This window comes from Panthera tigris, chromosome B3, assembly GCF_018350195.1.
Source record: "Panthera tigris isolate Pti1 chromosome B3, P.tigris_Pti1_mat1.1, whole genome shotgun sequence".
In the NCBI taxonomy this organism is placed as follows: domain Eukaryota; kingdom Metazoa; phylum Chordata; class Mammalia; order Carnivora; family Felidae; genus Panthera; species Panthera tigris.
Genome location: NC_056665.1, coordinates 82,161,573 through 82,186,462, shown reverse-complemented (window position 1 = coordinate 82,186,462; position 24,890 = coordinate 82,161,573). Strand labels below are relative to the sequence as shown.

The window sequence follows — 24,890 nt, the reverse complement described above, 5'->3', positions numbered from 1 at the left end:
GTTCACCTTTACAAGTAAGGTAGAAAAATTAGAAGATAGCTCCTTCAAAAAAACAAGGTTAGAAAGAAAGAAATAATTGTTGTAGTTTGGGCCAATAACTCACTACAGAAATTTATTCCTTTATAAATGTTTTAGGAACACACAAAATTTTCAGAGATTAGTTATTCCCCTAAGTGTTCGCCTGTCGATCAAACATTACATTGTTAACTTCCTTCTTTGTGGTATATCATCTGGTTTTCAAATATTTCCAGAGTTATTCTACCATCTCAATTGAATTTAACCAAGAAATGTATTTATCGCTAAACACTTTTAGTGTTTTCCTTTAGTGCTACCTTCAGTCATGTGCATAATATGTCACTTTAAAATATAACTTAATATAGCCTATAGCTTCCACTGCAATGTCTCTCTGGACATTTTTGCAATAAAAAGTTTCTGCTCAAAGGTGTTTTCATGGAAGAGAAATATTTAAATATACAATATTTTGTTGATTGAAACCTGCATGACAAGCATTGCATTTGATCTAAAAATTTTACTTAATAGCTTATAAGTGAAGAATATTTGTAATACCATTAGGAAAAAAAGGAAAAAAAAAACACCACAGACCTCAACTCATTATTTTGTATCATACGTCCCAATCACTCAAATCATGTAGTCATAGATTTTTTGTAGCTGGAAGGAAATGTTAGCAACTGAATATGCTAATGAAGAAACTAAGGCTCTAAATGGTTAAAGGACCTGGTAGAGTACAACTTCCTATAAAGATAATGAAAGACCGAAACGGGTCACTGGGATTTAGGCCATTATCTGCTGTTCTACTAATACCCAACACGCAAGCAACCAATGGTAATTCATAATGTATTGCCATGACAATCTAGATATGCATAGGCCTTGTGTTAAGTATGTATCTGTTATTGAGTAATGGAATTCTCCTTGCTCTTTGCCTGCCATTTGTAGTATACCACACTTGATACCCTTTGGGAAAGCTGTACGTTAGGGCTACTGACTCTAAATATCCTGGCCCCGGGATGTTACGGTACTACTATTATGGCTAATCTTTACCATATACAAACCACCTTAGCTGCAGGATGGTGCTACTGTCATAAAAAAGGCTATGCCCCAATCATTTGTCTAAGTTTCTATTCAGCTACACCAACACCATGCAGAAACAGACCTTGGGAAATTCTTAATTTCTGAAGACAAATTAAAAGGATGTGGGACAGTTCTTTCTTTTTGCTAAAAATGTTCTAGCTTGTTAGTAGTTGTTTGTATCAAATCCGGAATGACTGCCAAAAAACACATCTAACTTTTTACAGATAGCGGCTTCCCTACATTAATGGGAAGGAATGATCCTGATTTTCTTGCTCTAAAAACAAGAAAATAATGCATGAGATTAAACCCTACGGATGAAACCATGTACAAAAGGAGTATAGGTTGTGGGAAAATATGCCATCATTAATGTCTTCTGCTATCTGTGTTGCTAACTATAACTCTTGCATATATAATTCCATTATACTTTTATAATTCAGGGTTTTGAAAATGCTTTTGAACCATTAATATATTTTCCTGGTTAAAATTCTTTGAGATGTTCTTAACAAGAGTCTTAGATAATGAATTTGGGCAAACTCTGGAACAGTCTTTACAGTATTATCATTCTCATTAATTTTCAGAACTACCCACTGTGTTGAGATGATTGTCATGGGCCTAAGACTTCAATTTGGCTAAATATTTTTGCATATATTTCAACATATAAGTAACTAACAGATGTTTAAATGTTAAGTTCATATGGAAGAAATGGTTAAATGTGTTTACTCTAATCTCATGATTTCTTCGCAACACTAATTCTTATTTTACAATTTCTTTATGTATTTCATGATTTCCTCTCTGCTTTGGTCTATAATGGACCAGTAATTCCAAAATCTCTTTAAAGATAACAAAACAGTCCTTTAAAATATTCTGGAAGTTAAGCCATATATGCATATGTAATATTTAATGTATGTATCACTAGTTTTTTAAAAGAGAAAACCTTAAACAGTAACTCACATATTTTTATAAAATATACGGAGTTCATATAAAGCACAGGACTGTACTTGTTTTGGTTCTTTTATTTTTACAGAAAGAGAGTTTTCCATTTATATTCTTATTTGGCTTTAGCAACCTGATCTATGATATTGCCCTAACCTGCCAGAAAAAGATGGGTAGGAAACTAAAAACAATATTACTTTTAAGAGAGTTAATGCAGCACATAGTTTCATACTTTCATCCGGTTTATTTTTTTTCTCTTTGCCTTTTTGGTTATCTCTGAAGACTGCTTCTGTTTCCATTGTTTCATCCTTTAGCATTCACATATCAGAGCAATAAGTATTTCATTACTGGTTTATCTGTCCAGAGGCTTGAGAAGCGGTAACAATTAACCCTCCCTTCACAGTGATTGATACAGGCTTTGCTTTCAATTTGTTCCACTACACAGATCATGAAATTCTGAATGCAATCATCCTCATTGACCTACACTTTCAAACACACGGCTACAATGAGACGAAAGTAATTATTAAAAGGAACACTGGACTACTGAGATCTGAAACAAAGTCTTTAAAAAAAATCTGTTAGATGACCTTCTGGTGAAATTGGCAAATTTTGATGTTAAGGAAAATGATAGCTTTGTGTCCCTGTCTGGAAATATTCGATGCAAGCTGATCAATGTATATTATGGTGATTGCACTGACTACAGTATGTACTTAGAAAACGCAGAAATCCATTTTCGAACTGTTATAAACAAGAGTTAAACTGTTAACATCGTAGTTTAATCTATCAAAAAAATTTTTTCAAGGAAATTAAACTTCCTGATTTGTGTATAAAGAACAAACAGTGACTGCGGCAAAGAATGAAGAAGGCTGGAAAAGCAATAGCTTGACTTTATAACAAGAGTTGCATACCTGAGTCCTACATCTTCCCTCTCCCCCTCCCTTTAGATGAAGATTCACAGTAAGAAATGAATACATTTTTCACAAAGTCTGAAAAATAGCTTCAAATAAATATTAATCTACTGCAATCGATATATATGAGGGATGGAGAGGGGCTAGCAGGACAGTGGTGACTACAGAACTATATTAAAACAAGGGTTGCAGTTAAAGAAAATCAGGGCAGAAAGCAAGGCAGCAGGCCTGAGGCTCTAATCACAGAACAGAGTGATGGAGATGAACCAATACTGCATGGATTAGCAATGAATTATTTTGAACCGTAATCATATGCCTGCACAGAAGAGAGGCAAAAACTAGCCATTACTCATAAACTGATCTGCTGATTTCTTGAGAGAGGCGGGGGGTGGGGGGGGGGATGAGAATAAATTCATATGCTAAACTAATTCAGAATAATGAAAACCTAAAGATGTGGTTACACTTCAAGTAACATTCTATTTTTAACGTCTGCCACATACCGCAAAATATGGGGTGTTTAGAATATAAACTGTAAAGTGCTTGGATTCGAGTAGGATTAAACCAACCGTTTCTTCTAAGATTAGGATGTGATATTGTCACTCTACTGTCTATCCTTCCTTGTCCAATAAAACTATTTCTGGATAACTTTAACACTCCCAAGTATAAGATTTTTGAGTATTTGGTTATAAAGAAGCAACAGCATTCAAGAAATTAATTTCCTTTGGATCATCTAAAAAATATATCAAATGAAGATTCAATTGTTAGAATTAATTTTGTTAGGAAGAGAAAAAAAATCAAAACTGCTGGTAGCAAGAGATTCCTGAGATTCTTATGAACAGACTGTTTAAATGAAGAGCACTTTAATCAGTAGAGGAATCCTCACGTTTCTAATGTCTTGCTGTGCATTCTGCAGGTTATAGTAGCAGCTGGTAGAGGTCATATATCTTTTGTGAGCATCCCAAAAAGGCTCACTGCCAGACTGTTAAATTATGAATAAGCAATGAACAAAAGAATGCAGATACGGTGGTGACAAGATAATCCAAGCAAATTTATCTATGACAAATTTCACAGGATTAACAAATTACATTTACACAGAACAATAAAAATGTGTAAAAAAAAAAAATGATGAGCCTACTTTTCCTTACAGCATTAGGAAAACAAAAAGTCACCAATTCACTGCATATATTTAAATTTAACTCGATCTAAAGTAAGACATTTATAATATGTTCAAGATATCTTTGTAACACTTCTGCACTTTAGTAGATATATATAAACATGCTAGATCTGGTTTATATTTTATATATGTTATGTTGTAAACAATCTATCGATCTATCTATCTATCTATCTATCTATCTATCTATAGATACGTCTCACATATGAACCATGCACAGTATATATAGAATCTTGAACAATAAAAAAATCCCGTTCATATATGAATAGAATGCTTATGTTTTCCAGAAATAGATCCTGAGGAATAAATTATTTGTGTAGAAAAAATGCTCCCTCAATCAGTGCAGTACATTTTAGCTATTAAAATACCCTTATTCTTTGATGTCTCCATTCTCTAAGACCAGAGAGATAAAGGTTCTGGAAACAGTTTCAGTTATCCCATTTGCCCCTACCAAAATACCAGTCTTTCTGAGTAAAGTGCTTCTGGCTGAAGTTTAGGACCAGTATCCCTTTCTGTAGTGTTACCACGGCAGAAAGGAAAATTCGTAGATCGGAGGGTGAGAGGGTGTCGATTTGAGCTACATCCACATAAAGATGACCCTTAATCCAATATTACATTTTTCTTTACAATAAAATTCTTCTTATAAATCTTACAAGTGAAAAAGCCCCTGTCTATCAGAAGTAATGGGATATCACAGAAATGACCTATGATTCTATAAAGTGGTCTTAAAATGCTATGTGGCACCACTTACAAAAATATGTGATAAAGATTTAAGCTTTAATGTTATATATAACCTAGGTACCAAGTCAGAGCCCTTTAATTCTGCATTAGCATACTGATGATAATAAAATACTGTAATCAGAAGTAATTTCTTTTAAGATGATCTGAATGCTATTTTAAATTTTGTAGCCTATTTTTCACTCATACTTCCTATTGACTGCTGCTTTTTATCTTCAATATTTTAGTAAAACATCTCTCTGAGCCCTTTCCAACATTGTATAAGGCAACCTATTCTTTATGTAAACAAGAGATTTTCTGAATGTAAAAGTGAATATTTTAGGAATATACACAAGCAAAACATTCAGTTCTTTCAACCACAAATACTCAAGCACTGCTTATCTAGTCCTTTCAAGGTCTGAAATTCCTACTATACCTTTTTTTTTTTTTAAAGAGCTATTCGGTTGACAGTATTACATCCAAAACCGTAGAGATAAATGTGGCATGCCTGTCTACTACCTCAAATCTAGCTGACATTCAACAACGAGCAGTAATGGAGTCAGATGTTGTAAAAGTTTCCCAAAGTGTAGCTTTTGTCAAAGAACTGTTACGTAGCAGACCGAGTCCTCTGATTCCTGACATCAGAGAAATTAAAATGTTACCAAAGACCGCCTTCTTGGAGATTCCACAAGTGTCTGTGTGTGCCCACGGGGGAAGGGGGACTAAGTAATGAGAACTTATCATTTATGTATTTATTGTCGTCCATTTTAAACAAGTTTTTAATTAAATGAGTTAATTAATATATGTAAAGCCCTTAGACTAGTACCTGTCACATAGTGCTATATAAATGCTTGCTGTCAGTATTCTAATGCCAGATAATTTGGCAGGAAGCCAACTTGTAGGAGTCCTTATATATTTCAAAAGACAATACCCAGCAATACAGTTAAGTATGAAAGTTGTTATTCAGAACTTCGAGGAGGCTGTTGCAACCCATTCAGTGGCAAAACTATTACAAAATAAAAATGCCTCCACTGTAATCTTTAGGCAAACTGTGGCCCACTCTGAGGATGGAAAACGTGTGTGGAAGAGGCCCTGGAATACTTCACAGTCTATGACCAAAAAGGTGAGTGTACGTGGCAAACCGATTCTAAAACCATTTTTTAGAAAATCTGCCCTGCGGTAGACAGAGCTGTGGCGCTTGCCCACAAAACTGCTGGAATGTTAAGGGGTAGAGGGAAAATAATGTAAATATTAATTCTTCTTCTAACTTTATAATTGCCGCATTTCTGAATTTCTCCAAACCGCTGACGAATGACCAAGAAGCGGAGATCTAGCTCACTATCCAGAGTGTACAGGGTCTTCTGCCCCAAGAGCTCTCTGGCATCAGTGTAGAAATCCCCGGCTCCAGAAAAGTCCAGAAAGGGAGGCCCTGCACGCTGCTGTTACGGTGCATTCCTACAGAGACAAACCTGCATTCAGTCTCTAACTCTACTCCCTTTGTTGGTTGGATTAGCTTCTGTTTTCTTGACCATAAGTAGGGATATTAGCACTTCCCTCACAGGGCACTGAGAAATTTCTTGTCAAGTATTTAATACAGAGCCCGAAACATGGTGGTCAATATTAAATGTTTACTATTGTCATACGTGATCTATTTTTATTTTTTAATCCCATCAGAGAACATTTTAAAAATTTGCTATGATTTCACTTGCATTTATATGGCATCTTTTCTTTCTCACCTCCAAGAACCTCTAACCATTTCATAGTCATTAGTTACAATATTTTACAATCTCAATAGCTGCCCCCCTCTGCCCTGAACACTAAACTAACAGAAGTCAAAAGAGAGGGCCTTATTTATATTTCTATGAATTCTGCTCTTCCTCCTCTTGCAGAAAAGGATGTCTTCTCACTTTTGATAATATTTGCATGTCCAGTATAAGGGCAAGTCTATGACCAGAGCAACTGCTCTTACGGAGTATTATTTACTATCAACTCTGGCACAAGTCATGATGGTCCATAGCAGAGGTTCAATAAATAAGGCTGAGTGAATGAACAATCACTAATCATAGTCAAAGGCCACGAGCAATTTGGGCCATAGCGATACACGATTTTCATCTTGTGTCTCATGATTTTGTACACAAGACTACAAATATTCCAATTAATTTACCAAAACATTACGCTCTAAAAATGTATCCAGACAACAACTTCAAGTGTTGTTTAATCTTGTCACCGCCCTAGTCATTTTAGATATGGTAGCAATCATTTTACTGATACTAAGCTATGTCCTGCTTATGCACTGTAGTATTACTAATATTACTACAAATTATTCTAACTATGTAAGGTTCTATCAAACTTAATAGTGCAAACATCCTATTCACACTAATGGGGCCCAGAGCAGTAAAAATACCATTCAGTTACAGTTGGTTTATTACACTGCCCAATGAGGAAAAAAAGAGGGGGGGGGCACTATTTACTGTGAAAATACTAACATCATTAAACCCACAGCAATATAACTGAATTTTCCCATAAATCCTAGAAATTCTTAGTACAGATTTAAATATTGGTACATATCACAGTACAGATTTAAATATTTAAAGTTTCACATATTCCATTATGTGCAACTTTGATAGCATTTAAATTTTAAAATTAATGTTTAATCAACTAATCAAGTAAATTTTCCACATACCAACTCGCCTACTAAGTTTCGGCCTTATCTAGTGTAAACAATTAAGGAATGTCTATAAAACACCTGAAGTTAGATTTTAAGCCAAGAGAAGCACAAAGTTTTTAAAAATGTAACTCAAATGATGAAATGTTACACTGTAGAAAGAGTGGCCATGTAAACTTAACATGAGGGGCTACTTCTGCTCTCCTGCATGCTGAGTTTTCTTTAAATTTAGCAAGAGGCATTCTAAATGCCTCTTCCTAAGAGGAAAAGAGGATCACAGGAATACAGGAAAAACAAGAAAACAAAAACAGACCATCTAAGGTTTATACTGGGGTCTTTATTAATAGGGAAGCACTTAAGAAAGTTTATAAGGGAAAAACATTACTAGGAGTGATTTAGAAATATTTGTGACATATTCCCCACAAATATCTCCCAAAATATAAAGCTCTACAGCTTTAAACATAACTAAATGAAAGCTACACTGTCTAAATCCTCCCCCAAAAGTGCTGCTTTACCAAAGCATACAACTATACATCTTGTCAAAGAAAACCTCACCACAGAGCAGGGGATCCTGGACATCAGGACCCATTTCAAACAGATGCAATTTTAATGTGCCACTGGATTCCATCCATGCTAAGATCTGGGACAGAGCAAAATTATTAAGGGGTTCATGGAAACTCTGGCATTCCCATAAAATAGCTCCATTGTAGGGGCAACCATCGTGTAGAATTTCAGGGGGAAATCAAACTTCTTGTCACTAAAAATATCAAACTGTTGCAAGATGTAGATTATATTTAAATCACAATGCAGTTCTTACCAATTCATTGCTGAGATCTTAATTTTCACATAACTTTTAGTAAAATGAAAGTCATCTTTTTAAGAATATGCAAAGATACGGGAACCAAAAACTGTACTCATAATACCACTTGGTGCTGAAAATACCCCATGTAACTTTTTTTTTTTTAACCCAAAGCATCAAGTAATGTTGAAGTCAAGTTTGCTCCTCGTAACAAATCAAACCTAGTAACTGCATTATTACAGAACATGCAGAATTTGGAATAGCGATCTGTCTCTCAATTCATAAATCAGAAATTGGGAATATGGAAAGATGTTGCAATGTGGGAGGGTCCTACTAATAAAGGTCATTATAACTCCTGGCTCCAGAGCTATACTATCTAATATCCTCTCTGGTGGTTCTATGATATGCCCATGCATTACAGTTCTTGTTGACAGCCTGTTGCCTTGGAAATATTTCATTATTTCAGTTTTTCCATTTGTAGACCCTTGGCCTTGTGATATGAAGGCCATCCTATTTCATATTTTCGATTATCATTTAAGCAATCTTGTGGAGCTATTTATATATAAGCAAGTGTTAGACAACGCATATCATCATTTATCACTCTGTGTTTAAGCTTACAATGTAAAAAGAAATACCTCCAAAAAAAAGTCTCCACCACTACCTTCGACTTTTTAAACCAAAAGCCCCGTGCTGTTGGAATATGCTTTGCAAACCAGCATGGGTACATCACATGCTTGACACTTCTATCTGTCTAATCTTCTTGGTTATACATCCACATAGTGGAAAAACTCTGTGGCAGTGCTATATAATTTGCAGCCTATGCAGCCTATTGGAGTTTAAAGAAAAATCAAGCAAATTTAAATATACAAGGTTTTCAACTCCTCTCAGGCTCTAAAAAGCCACTTTCTGTGTGTAAGAGCCACAGAAATTTCAACAGTAGTAAATAGTAACCAAAAACATTATTAAGAAGCTTCTTTTTCCAAAAATTACTCTGTAAACACTATTGGAAGGAAATGACTTTTGTTCTGTATGACTAAACTCAGGTCAGGTATTTTATAAATCAACAAGACAATTCAAAAGATATATTTTTTTTCTATGTAAGTTTTCAATTACTAGTGTATTTGAGAAGCAGTAAAGAGTAGTGTCTATAAATGCCTTTATGAAATTGATTATTTGGAAACCATTTTTTAAATAAATGTCAGGATGTCCCTTAAAGCATGTCCACAGGAAGTCGTCTTTTATAAACATACTTGTGTTCAACCATTAGACAGAAATACTACTACTAACCAACAAGTTTCAGGCACAAAGTGAACATATAGGTGAAATGACTCTACTTAGTTGAAGCAAATAACTATGAAAAACACCCCCCTCCCGAACAAACCATCTGACTTTCCATTTCTCATTACAAAACCAAATCAACTAACATGTGTAATGTTTACACTTAAAAGTGTTAAGAGCATTTAAAGCCCTAATAACAAAGTGAACCCTCGGGGTATAAAACAACTGTTTGGATAACGGGCCAAGTTTGAGGTTATTACTGTTTGAAACATTTAGTTTATAACTCCTTCTTTCCTCTATACTGTTCCTTCTGCCCCCTACCTCATTATTACTCCTCCCTCTCTCTACAGGTTAAACCTTCTCAGATCCAACCTTTAAAATGACAGCATCCGAGCTGAACAAGAAGATGCTATTAAAGGGCATTAAATTAAATACAGTATATCCTCCTACAACTTCAATCAGAATTTCAGACCAAGTGTTATTTAGTTCAGCTCTCAAGTGGAGCAGAATAACAAATCGCGCACTTTGATTTACCTTCTTCGAATGCCAAATGGAGACAGGTGATAAAGAACGCGCTCATGCACAGGCTATGAAGTTTCCTCTAGAAATTAATTCTATCTTCAAGATTCCTATCTCAGAAAAATTCCCAAAATGGCACACAAATAGGCCTCTGCTAGAGAGATTACTGGGGTCATCCCAGTAAATACATTTACTACCAACAGAACTGGGGAAGGAGGAAGGGTGAAAGGGAGGAAGGAAATCAGTTACAAACTTCTGATCTGAAATTGTTAAATGTTAAATTAAAAAATAATAATGATGATGAAGAGACCTGCACAATACTCTGAAAATTATTTTCTATCTACAAGATAGAAAAGAGCAAAGTACTTAATATGTGAATTCTTTATAAACCACTAAGTATTCCTTTTAGTTAGTATGAATTGTCAGTTAATGCTATACACATTCAACATCTTTAAAAACTGGATTATGCGTGATTTACTCCCAGGTATATAATTTATACAGAAATTATCCAGAGTTTACAATTAGTCACTTATGTACCTACTTAACAAAATTATTTCCTTAATCCTGACAATTCTTCTGTCCCCACTGTATGAAGGAAACAAGCAACAGAGCAATTGAAGCTTTCTAATGAATAGCTTGTTTAAATACCTCTCTACCCTCTCTTGATGTAAGCTATAGGTTAAATGCTAAGTTGTATCAAATATAAAACTGCTCATGTAATAATAATTAAATCTTGCAACTACTACGGACTTCCCTCATCTTTTTTCTCAAGTTCACTTATGCCTATGAGGAAAGTGCGGGGGCGGGCGGGGGGGGGGCATGTATCTAACAACATTTGTTTTCCTCAAGAAGCAAAGCCTGACATTTCATACTTCCTACTGAGCATTTCCTCTTCGGAGACAGAAAAAGATACTTTGCTCAAACCAATATGCTATATGCAATTAATGTCATTAACGCTGCCAATTAATAGCAAATAGGATTCCAAACAAAGTAGGCTTGGTGGACAGCAGGAGGGAAAACCACGTGGGGTGGTGGGGGTGGGGGGTGCTTAGTTACTCTGAAACCTAACAATGCCATTCACGTAAGACGGTTAAGGATATTTTGAATACAAACTCCCTTTCCCTTTGGCTTTAGTTTAACTAACTTCAAACAGACATGCTCGGCTGAGCCCCTTGCCTGGATATACAATTCTCACCAGGAACTTTTTAAAACACAGATCCCCAAACAGTAACTAACGGGGCATAGATGTTCCAACTGTTGGCACATTTTGAATCTCGCTGTTTACTTGCTAATTTGGATTTGAGGGTTTTCTTCTTCCTTTTTCTTTTTTTTTTTTTTTTTTTTTTTTCCTTTGGGGACCGGAGGAGTGGAAAGGAGGGCAAGATGAGAGCACAGCAGGGCAAAGCTGGAGACCCACAAGTTGCCAAGGCTAGGGGCGCAGCCTGGGCGGCGGGGAGGCGGCGGCCGCGCGCCTCTCTCCGCCCGGCCCGGCCTAGCTGCTCCGCGCGGAGACAGCCCCTCCGCGACACATTCCGGGCCTGGCGCGAGCTCCGCTCCCCGCCCCCGGCCTCCTCCTCCTCCTCCTCTCCTCCTCCTCCTCCTCCCGCTTCTCGCCTGCCTTCCCTCCCCCTCCCCAGCCTCATTCCTTCCTAGAGAGCAGCTGCCAAGGGACCTGCGGCGGCCCCGGGGATCCCCCGGCCCCCCACCCTCACTGCTGCTCCCCGTCACACTGCAGCCCCTTCTCTTTTTTGTTTGTTTCTCTCTTTTTCTTTCTTTCTTTTTCTTTCTTTCTGTTTTTTTCTTTTCTTTTTTCTTTTTTTTTTCTTTTTTTTCTTTCTTTCTTTTTTTTTTTTTTTTTTTTTTTTTGTCAGCGAGTCACTCCATTCGCCGAGCCGAGGAGGTGCGACTGCTCAGCGAGCCTGGCGCCGCCGCCGCCGCCGCTGCCGCCGGAGCCCGCTCGCTGCCGCAGCCGCCGCGGGCGGACAATGCGCGCGGGGACCGCGGGCGAGCGCGGAGCCGCAAGCCCGCAGACGAGGTCCCCGTGGGCTCGCGGCCCAGGAGGCGGACTGCGGAGCGGGCCCCGCCACCTCGGCGGCGGAGGCGGCGGCGGCGGCGGCGGCGGCGGCGGCAGGAGCAGCCGCCCCGGCGGCAGGTTCAATAAACAGAAAAGTGTTACCGTTCTCGCCTGGAAGGATCCTGCTGAAAGCTGGGCTTGGTGGGCGCCATCTTCCTGCTATTTTTTTTCCTCTCTTACTTTTTGCCTCTCTCCCCCCTCCCGGGGTGGGGGGCGTGGGGAGGGCGGGGGGTGTGCGTGTGCGTGGGGTGGCGGGAGTGAGTGCGGGCGTGCGCGGCGCTCAGCGGCGGCCCGGCGGGCGGCGGCCGTGGCCCTGGCCGTGGCCGTGGCGGCGGCGGCGGCGGCGGCGGCGGCGGCCGTGCTGCTGAGGCTGGGAGGCTACGGAAAAGTAGTGGGGCCGGAGCCTCGCCGGCGGCCGGCCGTCCCCTCGCGCCGCCGGTGCCTCTCGCCGCAGGTCGCCGCCTCCTCCGCCGCCTGCGCCTTCTCCTCCCCCTGCTCGCCCGGCGCCGCCGCCGTCCATGCGCCGCAGAGCCCCCGCGGCCCGGGCCGCTCCGGCTCCCGAGACATGCCCAGCGCGGAGACTGGCGACCGGCGGCGGCGGCGGCGGCGGAGGAGGAGGGGGAGGAGAAGGCGGCGGGGGGGAGGCCGCCGCGCGGCCCCGCGGGCAGCCCGGCCCAGGGCCCCGCCGCCTCCGGGTTCTCACCCTCGCGCGCCGCCACACCTCCCCCCGCCCCCCGTGTCGTCCCCCACCGCCGCCACCCGGAGCTGGCCTGGTGGCAGGTGGGGCACACACCCTCGCGGCGGGGGGCGGTCGGGGCCTAGGCCGGGAGGGGCGGGGAGGGGAGGACACGCGGGGGTTCCCAGCTTGACCGCTGTGAAAGTATTTCTGGGCATTTTCCAGCTGCTTTGCTCCAGAGCGCTCTCTCGCACGCAGACACACCCCCCCCTTCTCTCTCCCGACACTCTCTCACTCCCCGTCTCTCTCTCTCCGTCTCTCTCCCCTCTCTCTCCCTCTCGCTCGCTCGCTCTCTTTCGTTGGGGGACTGGGAAGCTCGGCTGCCAGCGCAACAACGCCACTCAGTTGCAGTTGCGAACACTTCCCTTCTCGGGAGTATGTCAGTCCGGGAGAAAGAGGCGGAGAGGAACTGGGAGGCCACGGAAGCGGCCTCGGACAGGACACCGTCCCGGGAGCTCCTTCCGAGACCGTGGAAATAAACGCGGGTGGGCGTGCGCTGACCAAGACCGGGAGCCACGAGAACCCTGTGGGCTAGCGCAGCGGCTGCACAGGCACCTTATGGCTCCGGCGCTCTCGCCAACATTTCCTGACCGGAGCATCTGCATTATTCACCCGCATACATGTCTGCAGACCCAGGGGTTCACAGGTGAATCCCCAGGAGTTTCAACGCAGTTAGATACAAATGCCTGTCCCCACTCGGCTCCTGGCACCTAAGACCGGACCGGACTACGGACATCTCTCTGTGGTTTCCCCAGTTTACAGCTCAGCGAGGCCTAGAGAAAGGGCCACTCAATGAAGGGCCAGTGCTGGAATCCTATTACCTGCGTAGACCCTGGTCAGAGCGTCCCCTCCACTAAACCTTACTCTGCCGAGTGTGGGCAGCTTTTTAGGCAGAGACTTGGGTCAGTCATGTGTCAACCAGGAAAGCAGAAAGGACTCCCAATGCATTTCCACTTTGAATAAATGAAAGAGCCACACGGAAAACATCACTCCTATGCGAGGCTTTGCATTTTACTTTAAACTTAAGAAAAGAAAAAAAAAAAAAAGACCTGAAAGGGGTCCCATTCGGTCCTACCGGTGCAGTAAAGTGTGGCTGGGAGAGTTGGAAACTTTGAAAACACAAGTGTTTTTCGTTGCAGAGGCGTTTAATCTGCATGATGGTGTTTGAGTTCTCTTTGGAGTACACTCTACAGGTAGAAGATGAGAGTGATTGAAAAATGAACTGAAGTGGAGAGTACAAGATATTGAGTACAAGATATACATGGGCTGGCAGGGAGGGGGAAAAGTTGCCGGTTGGAAGTTTTGGCTCCAGGACAGCCAGCCTAGGGTGTTTCTGCCCAAAGATGACAAATGAGAGAAGTTCTGTTCTCCCAACAGGCCACTCTTGCTGGAAAAGCCCTCTACTACTGTCACTCCCTCATCAGACTCCCCAAAAACACTTAATGCAAAAATACATTTTGATAGAATGATGTGTCACCATTCACTTTAGCAAACATATCCAGCTCTTAAAGTGAAAACTAAGTCTGCCCCTCAAAGCCTCTGAAGCCTATCATGCTGGTGGTCCGATGAAGAAGTGCCAGAGGACGGGGGACTCATGACTCAAATCCTCCCTTAAACATTTGGCTCACTCTCCTGTCCCCAAATTAACAAAAATTAAAGGCAGTAACAGGTGTCATCTGACTAATGAAACCAAAGAAAGGTCCATTTCCCACAGCTAGCACCTTCTCTTCAGTCATTATGACTGAACATAAAAAAGGAGGAAGGAAATTATACACCCAAAGGCTAAAGTTGATTATTTTTAAAGCTCTAGTCTTTAGAACCACAGTGGGATTCAAAGACTTGATAAAGTAGCCCAGATTCAAAGATGAAGGTGGAAGGCATCAGTTGGCTTTTCAGGGTGGGAGGCTATGGAGGATTCCCCCTGGAGGCTCCTGGCTTATTGGGAAAATTAGCCCTGGGAAGATCTTTGTGGTGAAGGACATCAACACTCTGAGGGCAAACCTAAAGGCTGAAAATTCACGACCACTTCTTATGTTCCATTTATATCTCATGGATTAGTTGGAGGTCTCTGAAATTGTCCAAAGGCCATCTGACATTTCTGGCCCTTGACTCCCTAGGTCACAACCATAGTGTTGTGACTATTGCCTGCACCTCCTAGGTAAAGTGACCACCAGATTATATTGTCATTTAAATGTTTTGTGAGTGACCAAAAAACCTTACCTGAACCATGAAAAGGAAAAATCTAATTCTTGTCTAGTCCTTTATGTTTGAAAGATTCCCAGATCTTTTGTATTAAAGGTTCTTGTAATCACTGAAGTAAAACAAGACTAAAATAATTTAAATTTTAAAAAAAATCCTTTGACCAGAAATAGCCTGTTTTTTCTCAAGACTCTTTTTAAAACTTCTAACAGTGCCCAGAGCATATAATGAAGTCTTCTACAGAATATTTGCAGTCCTGGGCATCAACTTGGAAAACACTCAGTGTGTTATGCAAAATCTGCTCTGGTGGCTGGGCCATTGGTTAGAAAGCACAAAATATGGCAGTGATAGATTATCTTAACCTTTTCAGTTTAAACACTGTTGGTTCAAATCAAAGGTTCTCAAATCAATGAAGTTTGAAATACAAGGTAAAAATAGGAACTGTTATTTGAATTATGCATTGTGTATATTTTAAGTTAAATGCCATTGGCAAATCTCTCAGATATTTAATCGTGTGCAATCTGGGAAACACAAATATTTAATTTCACACTTTCACGTGTTTTTTCTTCCTTCTTCTCTAAAACCGAGCCCCACAAATGGGAAGCTTACCTTTCATACTACATTGTTAGTTTTTCTCAACACATTTTTGTGGATTACATTTTTGATAAAATATTGGAAGATTACAACTTGTTCTTAAGGAAAAACTTTAGGGTTCTAGAGCTGTTGGTGGTAGTATATCCCCCCCACACATACACTTCCTTTCCTAATTGCATCAAAGAATGTTTACTAATTCAATGTCACAACTCTATTTTATTAAATATCTATAAATGTTTGGGAGAAATGCAAACAAGTAATACTTTAAAACTTCTTTCTCACCCACCTAGCCTAACTTTGTAAAATTTGCTTCCTAACTCGCATCTCTGAATCTTACGCATTTGCATTATAATGCATTTAAGATGAATACTTAACAGCGCCGAGGAGACTCGGATTTCATGCTGTATTTCCCTGTAGTAACAGGTGACATGATAACACTATTATGTAGAATTGCGAGTCTACAGCTACACGTGAAAATCGTTCCTATTCTGTTTGGAAACAAATGATCAATCAGTCTCCCGTGATCAATTGCCCCCCTGGCTGCCGGTCAGCGCGGGTCCGCACCCGGCAGAGGCAGTGAGAAAATTCCGCGGAAGGGGACAGGGATCCCAAACTTTGCAAAAGCACCTTGTGCTTGTGTCTAAGACTTCGCTGCAACTCCTAGGCTACGCGGGGCTGGGGTTCTGGATTTGGGGCCAGGCAGAGGGCAAAGGATGATTTCACTTCGCCAGTAAACTGGAGTGCCTTTCAATCCGAATTGTGAATTAATTTTTTCTTTCTCATCTGTAGAACGAGGAGCAAGCGAAGTGAGCCCTGACGATGTGCATGTGTGTTGTAACGCATAAAACAGGAGGCAAAGTGAGTCCCACCCCAGCACCCCGGGGCGGGGGCACTAACCCAGCCCAGGCGGGACTACTCACCGCTGCTGGTAGGAGGTGATGCCCTGGACGTTCTGCGGGGTGCCGTTGGCCGCGGCGCCGGCCCTCCCCATGCCCGCGCCCGCCGGCACCCCCGCGGCCGCCCCGCCGGCCGCCGCGGCCGTCACCTGCACGCTGAAATCCGGAAAGATTCGGATCATCGCCGCGGCTTCGGCCCCCGGGCGCGGCGGCTCTGGGCGAGAGCTGGCGGGGGCTCTGGTTTGGGCTCCGGCGGCGGCAGCAGCAGCAGGGCGAGCAGCGGCGGCGGCAGCAGCGGAGCCAGGCACCAGCCTGCAATCCCATTAGTGAGCCGCGGCCACTGTGCGCGGCGGAGAGGCGCTTTGATGTGCGCGCAGCGGGCTGGGGTGGGGGGGCCGCGAGCACTAGGAGGAGGTGCGGGGGGGCGTGCGAGGGACTTGCAAACAGCAAAACGTGTCAGGGTGGGGCCTTTTTTTCCCTTTTGGGGGGCGGTGGTGCTCCCCCCTCTTTCCAGGATGTTGCTCTCACTGGCTGCTCCGGCTGCGCGGCGCGAGCCCAGCTGAGGGAAGAAGGGGAGGGGTGGCGGAGGAAGGATGCACCGGGAGGCTTGGCGAGGACTTGGCCGGTGCAAGGGAATGACGGGCAGCGGAGGGTGTCTTTCTTTCCCGCCCCCTCTACACACACACACACACACACACACACACACACACACACCGCGCACTTCCGACCCAAAGTGCAAGACTGAGGCGCGCTCTCTCCCCTCTTTTCTCTAGAGAAATAACCACCATCCAAGCAGGCTCGCGCCTCCCGCAGCTTCCAGCAACCTGGACTTCAGCCCGCGTGTGCAGGAATGGGGGCGCAGACCTTCCCCTCCCACCCGGGACCCCTCTCTGCCAGTCTTCTGCACACCAGGCGGCGCGGGGGTTGCCAATTGCAAGTTGGACTACTGGAGAACTTGCTTATCGAGGAGGGATGGTGTGCAAAGGAAAAGGGGGGCGGGCGGAGAAGCCGCTTTTGTGCAATGGAGAGTTTGTTCCCTTTATCAAAAGGGACTCTTCTTGCTCCTGGTGGGCGGGCAGGTTAGTCTTGGACAAACTTGTGAGCTGGGGAGTGTAGGTCCAGCTAGAGGGATCCGGGTGTGCTCCCGATGACCCATCTCTACACGCCCTTTTCAAACGTTGAAACGAATAAATTAGCAGCCACAACTGAGGCGAACTCTGCAAATTCCAACCACCAGGGAAACAAAAAGAGAAAACACGTGCATTTATTTCCTCGTGTCTCCCAGTTACTTCTCTGCATTGTTACATCGGTATTTCTTAGGGGGTGAGGAGGGATGCTAGTGATTTCGGCGCGCCGTTTTAATGACAACTTGCACTCCTTCGGGCCCGATTAGTAGGTGGGGGCAGTGGGAGTGGACCGTTTCCCCACCCCCTCCCCAGGACCCCCTGTTGCCCCACTTCCTCACTCTTTCTTCCGGCTTGAAAGCCGGGACCCGAGTTGCGGGGCAGAGGGGCGCGTCCCTTGCGGGACGCGGGGCTCTGTAGGGCTCCCTTCCTCTTGCACGCACCCACCCGCGACCCACTTTGCTGGTGCTGATGTGGTTTTCCCCATCTCGTTTTCTCCTCTCCCCGCGCGCGGAAGCTCCGGCCCGGCAGCCGGGGTGCGAGCGGCCGCCGCGCCCGCCGCACGAACCCAAGTTGGGCTCGGCGGAGCATGATGACCGCGGCCGCGCCGCCCCGGCTCTCGGCCAATAGCGCCTCGCCGGGCGAGACACCTGCTTAACCCTTTGAGCCTGGGGCGCAACCGGCCGGCGGGGACCCAGAGGGGCAGGGCGGATTGGCCAGAAGTTGCCAAGGCCGAGGGCGGCAGCCTGCCCAGCCCAGCATTCCCGCACACGGGCTAGGGGCCAGACGCCTGCCCTAGCTGTAGAGCTGGCCGTCCCCTTCCACCCTCGCGGCTCTCGGGAAGCACAGAGCGGCACAAAGGCCCGTCCGCGCCCCAGCAGCGTCCCGCGCCTGCCTAGGCAATCTCTGCACTCCCCTAACCCGAGTCAGTTTCCGGAGGAGCCTCCCGCGCCCGGCAGCCACAGGGAGACAGAGGGAGGGAGCCCCAGCTCTCGCTGGCCGGGCCCACGGCGCAGCTGCGTTTCCATTTTCCTCTCAAAGAAAATGCTTTGGACGGCAGATAATACCAAGAGATATGAAACTGCTTCGTCCCCCACATGTTGCACGTAAAAAGAATCGTAATGAGCATCTGTGGCGTGTGCTAAGGATCCCACGAGTTAGTTGAAGACCTAACCCAGGTCCTGACTCCTTCCTTCCTGGAAAGGGGTCATTCTCTAGTTTAACGGCATTTCATTCGGATATACTTGCTTTTCAGAGGCCAAACTCAAGGTCATTGAACGGAGTGGGGGTGGGTGTTGAGAGAGTGGATGGTCTGAGTACATGGAAAGCCGCCTTGTAAGGATCTGGTCACAGATGTGGGTCCCTGTAGGAGCACCGCGACCAGGAGATGCTGATTGACTTGGTTTCTGAGCCCTCTCCTCTCCATCTCTCATCCTCAGGGCCGGATCTTAAGCGAGAGATCTCAAAAAGGCATCCCTTGACTCCAAGCTGGCTTTCCAGTTGAAAGAAATGGGAGTTCATTGCAATTCTAGAGAGGTCAAGAATGTTTCAGGGGTTGGGAAAAGTTCTCCTCTGACTGCAGAGGTCAAGGCCAGCCAGCAGTACTGTAGACCAAAGGAAGCCAAGTAAAATGGCTGAGGAATCAGTCTAAAAACGAACACAGATCCAGGCCGTGGCTTTCTATAAAATAGAATTTGTCTGAATTATTGGCCCATTGTGGGGTGATGCTGTGCCTGCCACCTGATATCTAGGTCAGCCGGTTGATGGAGGCTTCCAGCAAGCAGGTCCAGCTTCCATGTGTGCTTTGACTCCAGTAGCATAATGCAATATTCCAAGCTAGATCCCATGGATCCAGAGGCATTCCCAATGTGCCAAATGATGCCAAAGGGGGAAACCCTCTTTGGCCAAAAGAGCAGAATTTTTAGATTACTCTCCCTTTTAAAGTCTTTCTGCACAACCAACAGTGAGTTATATTTATAAACAATATCCCAGTTCTTCTTTGTTTCAGTACGGAAAAAAAACCAGTGATTATATTTTATGGACTACTTATTTTACCGAATAGCTGGTCTGGAAATTTGTGGTCCTGCTTCACTTCCCTTCTGGAGGGCAAGTTTTTCTTGAAAGCCTAAAGGTCAAAAGAGTCCCAATAGAAAGAATGTGTGAGATCTGTTGTTAGACATTTAAGACTAGACTTGCTGAAGCTCACTTCAATTCTACTTTATATTATTAAAAGCAAGTTTAATGAGTACATTCAACTTCAAAGTTCCAAGCTGTCAACGCCATATTTAAGAGAATATATTTCCTGCCCTCCAGAAACTTTCTTTCCTAAAATAGAAATACACAGAATACTTGAAGAAGACTTGCACAGTAGGTTACCTTAGAATGCATATAATTCTGTTTCAGTATTTTGTCTTTAAATGTGTAAGTCCAGAAGTTTGGTTTGCATGCGTGAGAGACAAATTTCTTATTGGACCTGCTTATCTCCATGTTCATTAGGGACCTTAAGCAAAATATAAGTTTATTCACTCATTAGTAATTCAGATTTCATTACTGTATTCTTTCAGTTAAAATCTTTACATGCTGGCAGCTGTTTTGAAATATTTTGAAAGTTGTTTTGGCACTCATCCAACTAAAAGGGCTCCAGTTAACATTAAACTGGATACTTTCTCATTTTATATTCTCCTCCCCCCCCCCCCCGCTCTGAAATCTACATATTTGTGTCTGTAGAGATCTAGAAAGACTTTTACGATCTTTTAATCCTCAATACGGACATATGATATAGACACAGCTATATCACAATTACATGTTTACATCTTCATCGTTGTTGTCACTGTAAAACTATGCCTTTTTCTCATGTGATAAAAATATCTATTCTCTGGAAATTCATTTCCCTGTACTTAGAGTTAAATGGTTGGACTTTGAATTTTTACTACTGCCTGTTGGAAGCTACCAAGGAAAGAGGGGCTATACAGCTTGATTGTATCTAATGTTTGTGTTACTTTGGTCAGATATTTAAGAGGAAAATAAAACAGTGCATAGAGATTAGGATAATATAAAGCAAAACAAAATAAATAGAAAGAAAATATAGGATGTCATGAATAAGGTAAGAGATGTTTTACTCTGAAATGTTGAGTGTTTTAGCAAAGTGGTCACAATGCAAGAGAGATTTTCTTTTTCTACTTAAAAGAAGACAAAACAAAAACAAAACCTCCTGTGATCATTTACTACAATCTGTGAGATGAGTCTTCATTGTAGGAAGAGCCATGAGTTACAATGAAGATCCCTCCATACCATGGGAAGGAGATCTTACATTCTGTAGAGGGGCTAAATATTTGATTTAAATAATTTTCCATCTTTGCTCCTCAATGCAAACTGAATTCAAGCTCTTACTGCTAAATTTGCCATGCTATTAATATGTCCTCTAGTCTGTTCAAAAGCAAGACTATAATGTCAGGGGAGGAAAAAAAGTAACATAAACTTAGCAATATACACTTTCTTGATATTCCAGAAGAGAAACTAAGGAATTAAGAGAGAATATCTAATAAATCATTATTTATAATATATGTATGTTCATATATAATATATAAGGAGAGTACTGAGAATTTTTCATATTAATACTACCTATATCAAATACTGAATATCTCAAGCTATTATGCTAAACTAATTCTCAGAGGACTTTATAAATATATAGCTAGAAAGAGAAGAGATTTAGTTAAGAGAGGAAATCCTTTAGCTATTTTTTAAATTCAGCAGCAGACAGTAAGGGAGGAGGAATTGTTTTAAAAAATTAGTGAGTAGGAAAGGGTCTCAAATCCTTATGATTTTTTTTTTTAGTTATAATATTCACATTGTAGCACATATTATTCCAAAATGTCTGCAAATCAATTGAATCTAATATTTGTAATTTTGGAGGGGAATATTTAAAATCTACCTGTCATTATAAAGGAATCACAAATGTTGGTTCTAGTTGTTTCTTCTGTCAGCATGATTAGAATTTGCACAGAGCCCCTAAGTGTGTGTGGGTTGGTACTTGCACCACAGGTCCAGAGGCCGTGCACCTTTGTATTTCAGTGAAAATTATACCTAGTGCTAACTGGAAATTTCATTTGTTTGCTTTGGTTCCTCCAGGTAGGCATATTTATTTAGCCAATGGACTCTTTTCTTCACTGAATTTTTGAGTGAATTTAATCATTATTAATTCAGTGACGGGTTGTTTAAAGGAGTGGCTATTGTTTTGGATTAATTTTTTTTTTTCAAAATAAAAACAACCATGCTAGATGAGTTTTTGCTTGAATTTTTCATTTTCTACAGGATATTTTATAAACCTAATCACACAGCAAATCAAAGGAATGGTTTTATTATGCTCCATGCTGAGTCAACCATTCTGTTTCTATTAAACTGCTAGGTTTCTTCACTTAGAAGAGTGATTCTGGAACTTTCGTGTGCATCAGAATCACAATAAAAACATATTAAAATACAGATTTCCGGGCCTTACCTTTACAGAATCTTATCCAATAAGGGGGTGGTGGTGAGGGGAGGATGCTAATAATTTGCATTTCTAACAAATTCCTAGGCGATACTGATATAGTTGGTCCATGCACCATATTTGAGAAGCACTTACCTGCAATGTTTACCACAGAAGGTTAGGATGGGAGGCCTAGATTCAGATCCTGACAATACACACTGATTGAGTGGGAAAGCTATTTAAACTCATTCAGCTTCTATAGCCTAACATGGTATTAATTCAGCCCAGCAAAAATGGATTTTCCTGTGCGGTGGGAATTCAGACACAGTTCCTTCCTTCAGGGAGCAAGAAGTTGATTAGCAGAGGCAAATACATAAAGAAATGAATTGCAACAAAGTATCCTAAGGGCAACAATAGATTCATGTGTAGAGCACAAAAGTAGCAAGTGGGGGAGGTTAGGAGTTGAACCAAATGAAAAGTAACAAAACATGGTCAGCAGCTTGGGGTGACAATCAGGGCACTCTGGGTTTGAATACAGTTCTACCTTTCACTGTTCTTGAGAAACAAGATAAGTATATAAAGTACTTAGGACAGTTCCTGACTCATGTTAATTACTCAGTGAAAAGTAGTCATAGACATGACAACAATCTCTAAATTATCTTCTAAGATCTCTTCCTTGGAGATGGGAAAGATCTTGATACTTACCCAGATAAGTTATGCAATATTTACATGCTCTATTTATGAATGTCTACAAGTCTAAAGAGTTATTTATTTTTTAATTTTTAAAAATTTTCTTTTAAATTTTTAAAAATTTTAAATGTTTATTTAAAAACAGAGACAGAGAGCGTACAGTGTGAGTGGGGGAGGGACAGAGAGTGAGAGAGAGGGATAGAGAGAGAATCCCAAACAGGCTCCATGCTCAGTGGGAACCAACCTGGGGCTCCATCCCACCACCGTGATATCATGACTTGAGTAGAAGTCAAAAGTCTGATGCTTAACTGACTAAGCCAGCCAGGTGCCCTTTTTCATTTTAACGTTTATTTATTTATTTTGAGAGAGAGAGAGAGAGAGAGAATGAAAAGGGGAGGGGCAGAAAGAGAGGGTGAGAGAGAATCCCAAGCAGGCTCCACACTGTTAGTGCAGAGCCTGATGCAGAGCTCCAACTCACGAACTGTGAGGTCATGACCAGAGTCGAAATCGTGAATGGGTTGCTTAAGTGACTGAGATACCCAGGCACCCCAAAAGACATACCTCAATTGTTTATAGTGGTCATCTATAGGTGGTGGATTGGCAGCGAGTTTTCTTTTCTCCACTGTCCTTATTTATTTTCCATCTTTGAGGCGTTTAAAACTAGATCAGAGAGAATTTCAGAGTCACCTTTAGAATGACTCACTCTCATTTTTGACTACTTCTGTTTTTTTCTTCCTTTTTTAAACTCTGAGAGCACAGAAATATTTAATTATCCCATTAATTTCATTAGTTATTTTTTATCAGTTTAAACTTTTTCAGGTACATCTCATTTCTATTACAGTGAAAAAGTCTCCAAAATGATACTAGTTACTGATAGACATGAGAGGACAGTCAACTGGGAAATACCTTTTGTTTTAAATGTTTATTTATGTATGTTGAGAGAAGGCGGGGGAGGGGCAGAGAGAGAGAGGGGAGAGAGAATCCCAAGTCACTGCAGAGCCTGACATGGGGCTCAATCTCATTAACCATGAGATCATGACCTTAGCCGAAACCAAGATTGGATGCTTAACTGACTGAGCCACCCAGGTGCCCTTTTTCACTTTAAAGTTTATTTATTTATTTTGCAAGAGACAGAGAAGAGAGCAAGCATGAGAGAGAAAATTTCAAGCAGTTATTTATTTTAAACTCCAGGACATTATACCTGCAGTTATGAATGACTAATTTTTTTTTTATCAAAATCAAGAAAGGTAACAGATAAAAATACTGCAGGTGTTCCATGGAGTTTGGTACACTTTTTTAAAGGCTTCAAGTTCTAGTTTACACGAAGGGCAGTAAAATTCTGGCATTAACTGTGTGCAAGATGTGTAGAGGCATAAAATAAAATAGCTTAACAAAGTGTAAATACAATACTATTGGTTATTAGAATGAAGACATTGGTTCTGTTTTTTTGTTTTGTTTTTTGTTTGTTTGTTTGTTTGTTTGTTTGTTTGCCAATCTTTTGGAATGAAGGAGGGTATGACTTGCTGCAAACTTTGACCAGAATATCCCTAGTGGAGTCATTCACAACTGTTTTTGTCTCAAGTCCCCTCTAACTCTTAAATGTTTTCGGGCCACTCAAAGAGCTTAGGATGATACATATCACATTTATCAATATTTAATGCAGTCAAAATTTAAATACATGTAGAAATGTCTTATTCATCAAGGTCATTTAAAAATGATAAAAAATGATGAACTCATTACATGTTAACATAAATAACATTTTCAATTAAAAATTAACTATTTTTCTCCAAACAAAAAAACCAGAAGAGTGATATTGTTTTATATTTTTGGTTTTCTCAAATACCTGGCTCTGTATAAGAGAGCCAGACTCCCATATCTTTTCTGCATTCAACCTGCTATAGTATGTTGTTTTGGTTTAAGTATGTGAAGAAAATTCACTTCACACAGAGATATGTGTAAATACTAAAGAATTAATAACTGGATATTATTCTTTGTTATTACACCAACACTCATTAAGTAGTAATTTCTTTACC

General features: G+C 41.9%; 1 protein-coding gene across 1 annotated transcript in view; it reads right to left on the bottom strand.

Annotated features, from left to right (window-relative positions):
• Window positions 1-12,306, bottom strand: part of NPAS3 (neuronal PAS domain protein 3) — an 868,317-nt gene extending 856,011 nt beyond the window's left edge. Inside the window, exon 1 of the mRNA XM_042989548.1 lies at window positions 12,256-12,306. Within this exon, the coding sequence (XP_042845482.1) occupies window positions 12,256-12,305 (50 nt within the window). The 5' untranslated portion in view covers window position 12,306. The remainder of the gene's footprint in view (window positions 1-12,255) is intronic.
• Between the last annotated feature and the right edge of the window lie 12,584 nt (window positions 12,307-24,890).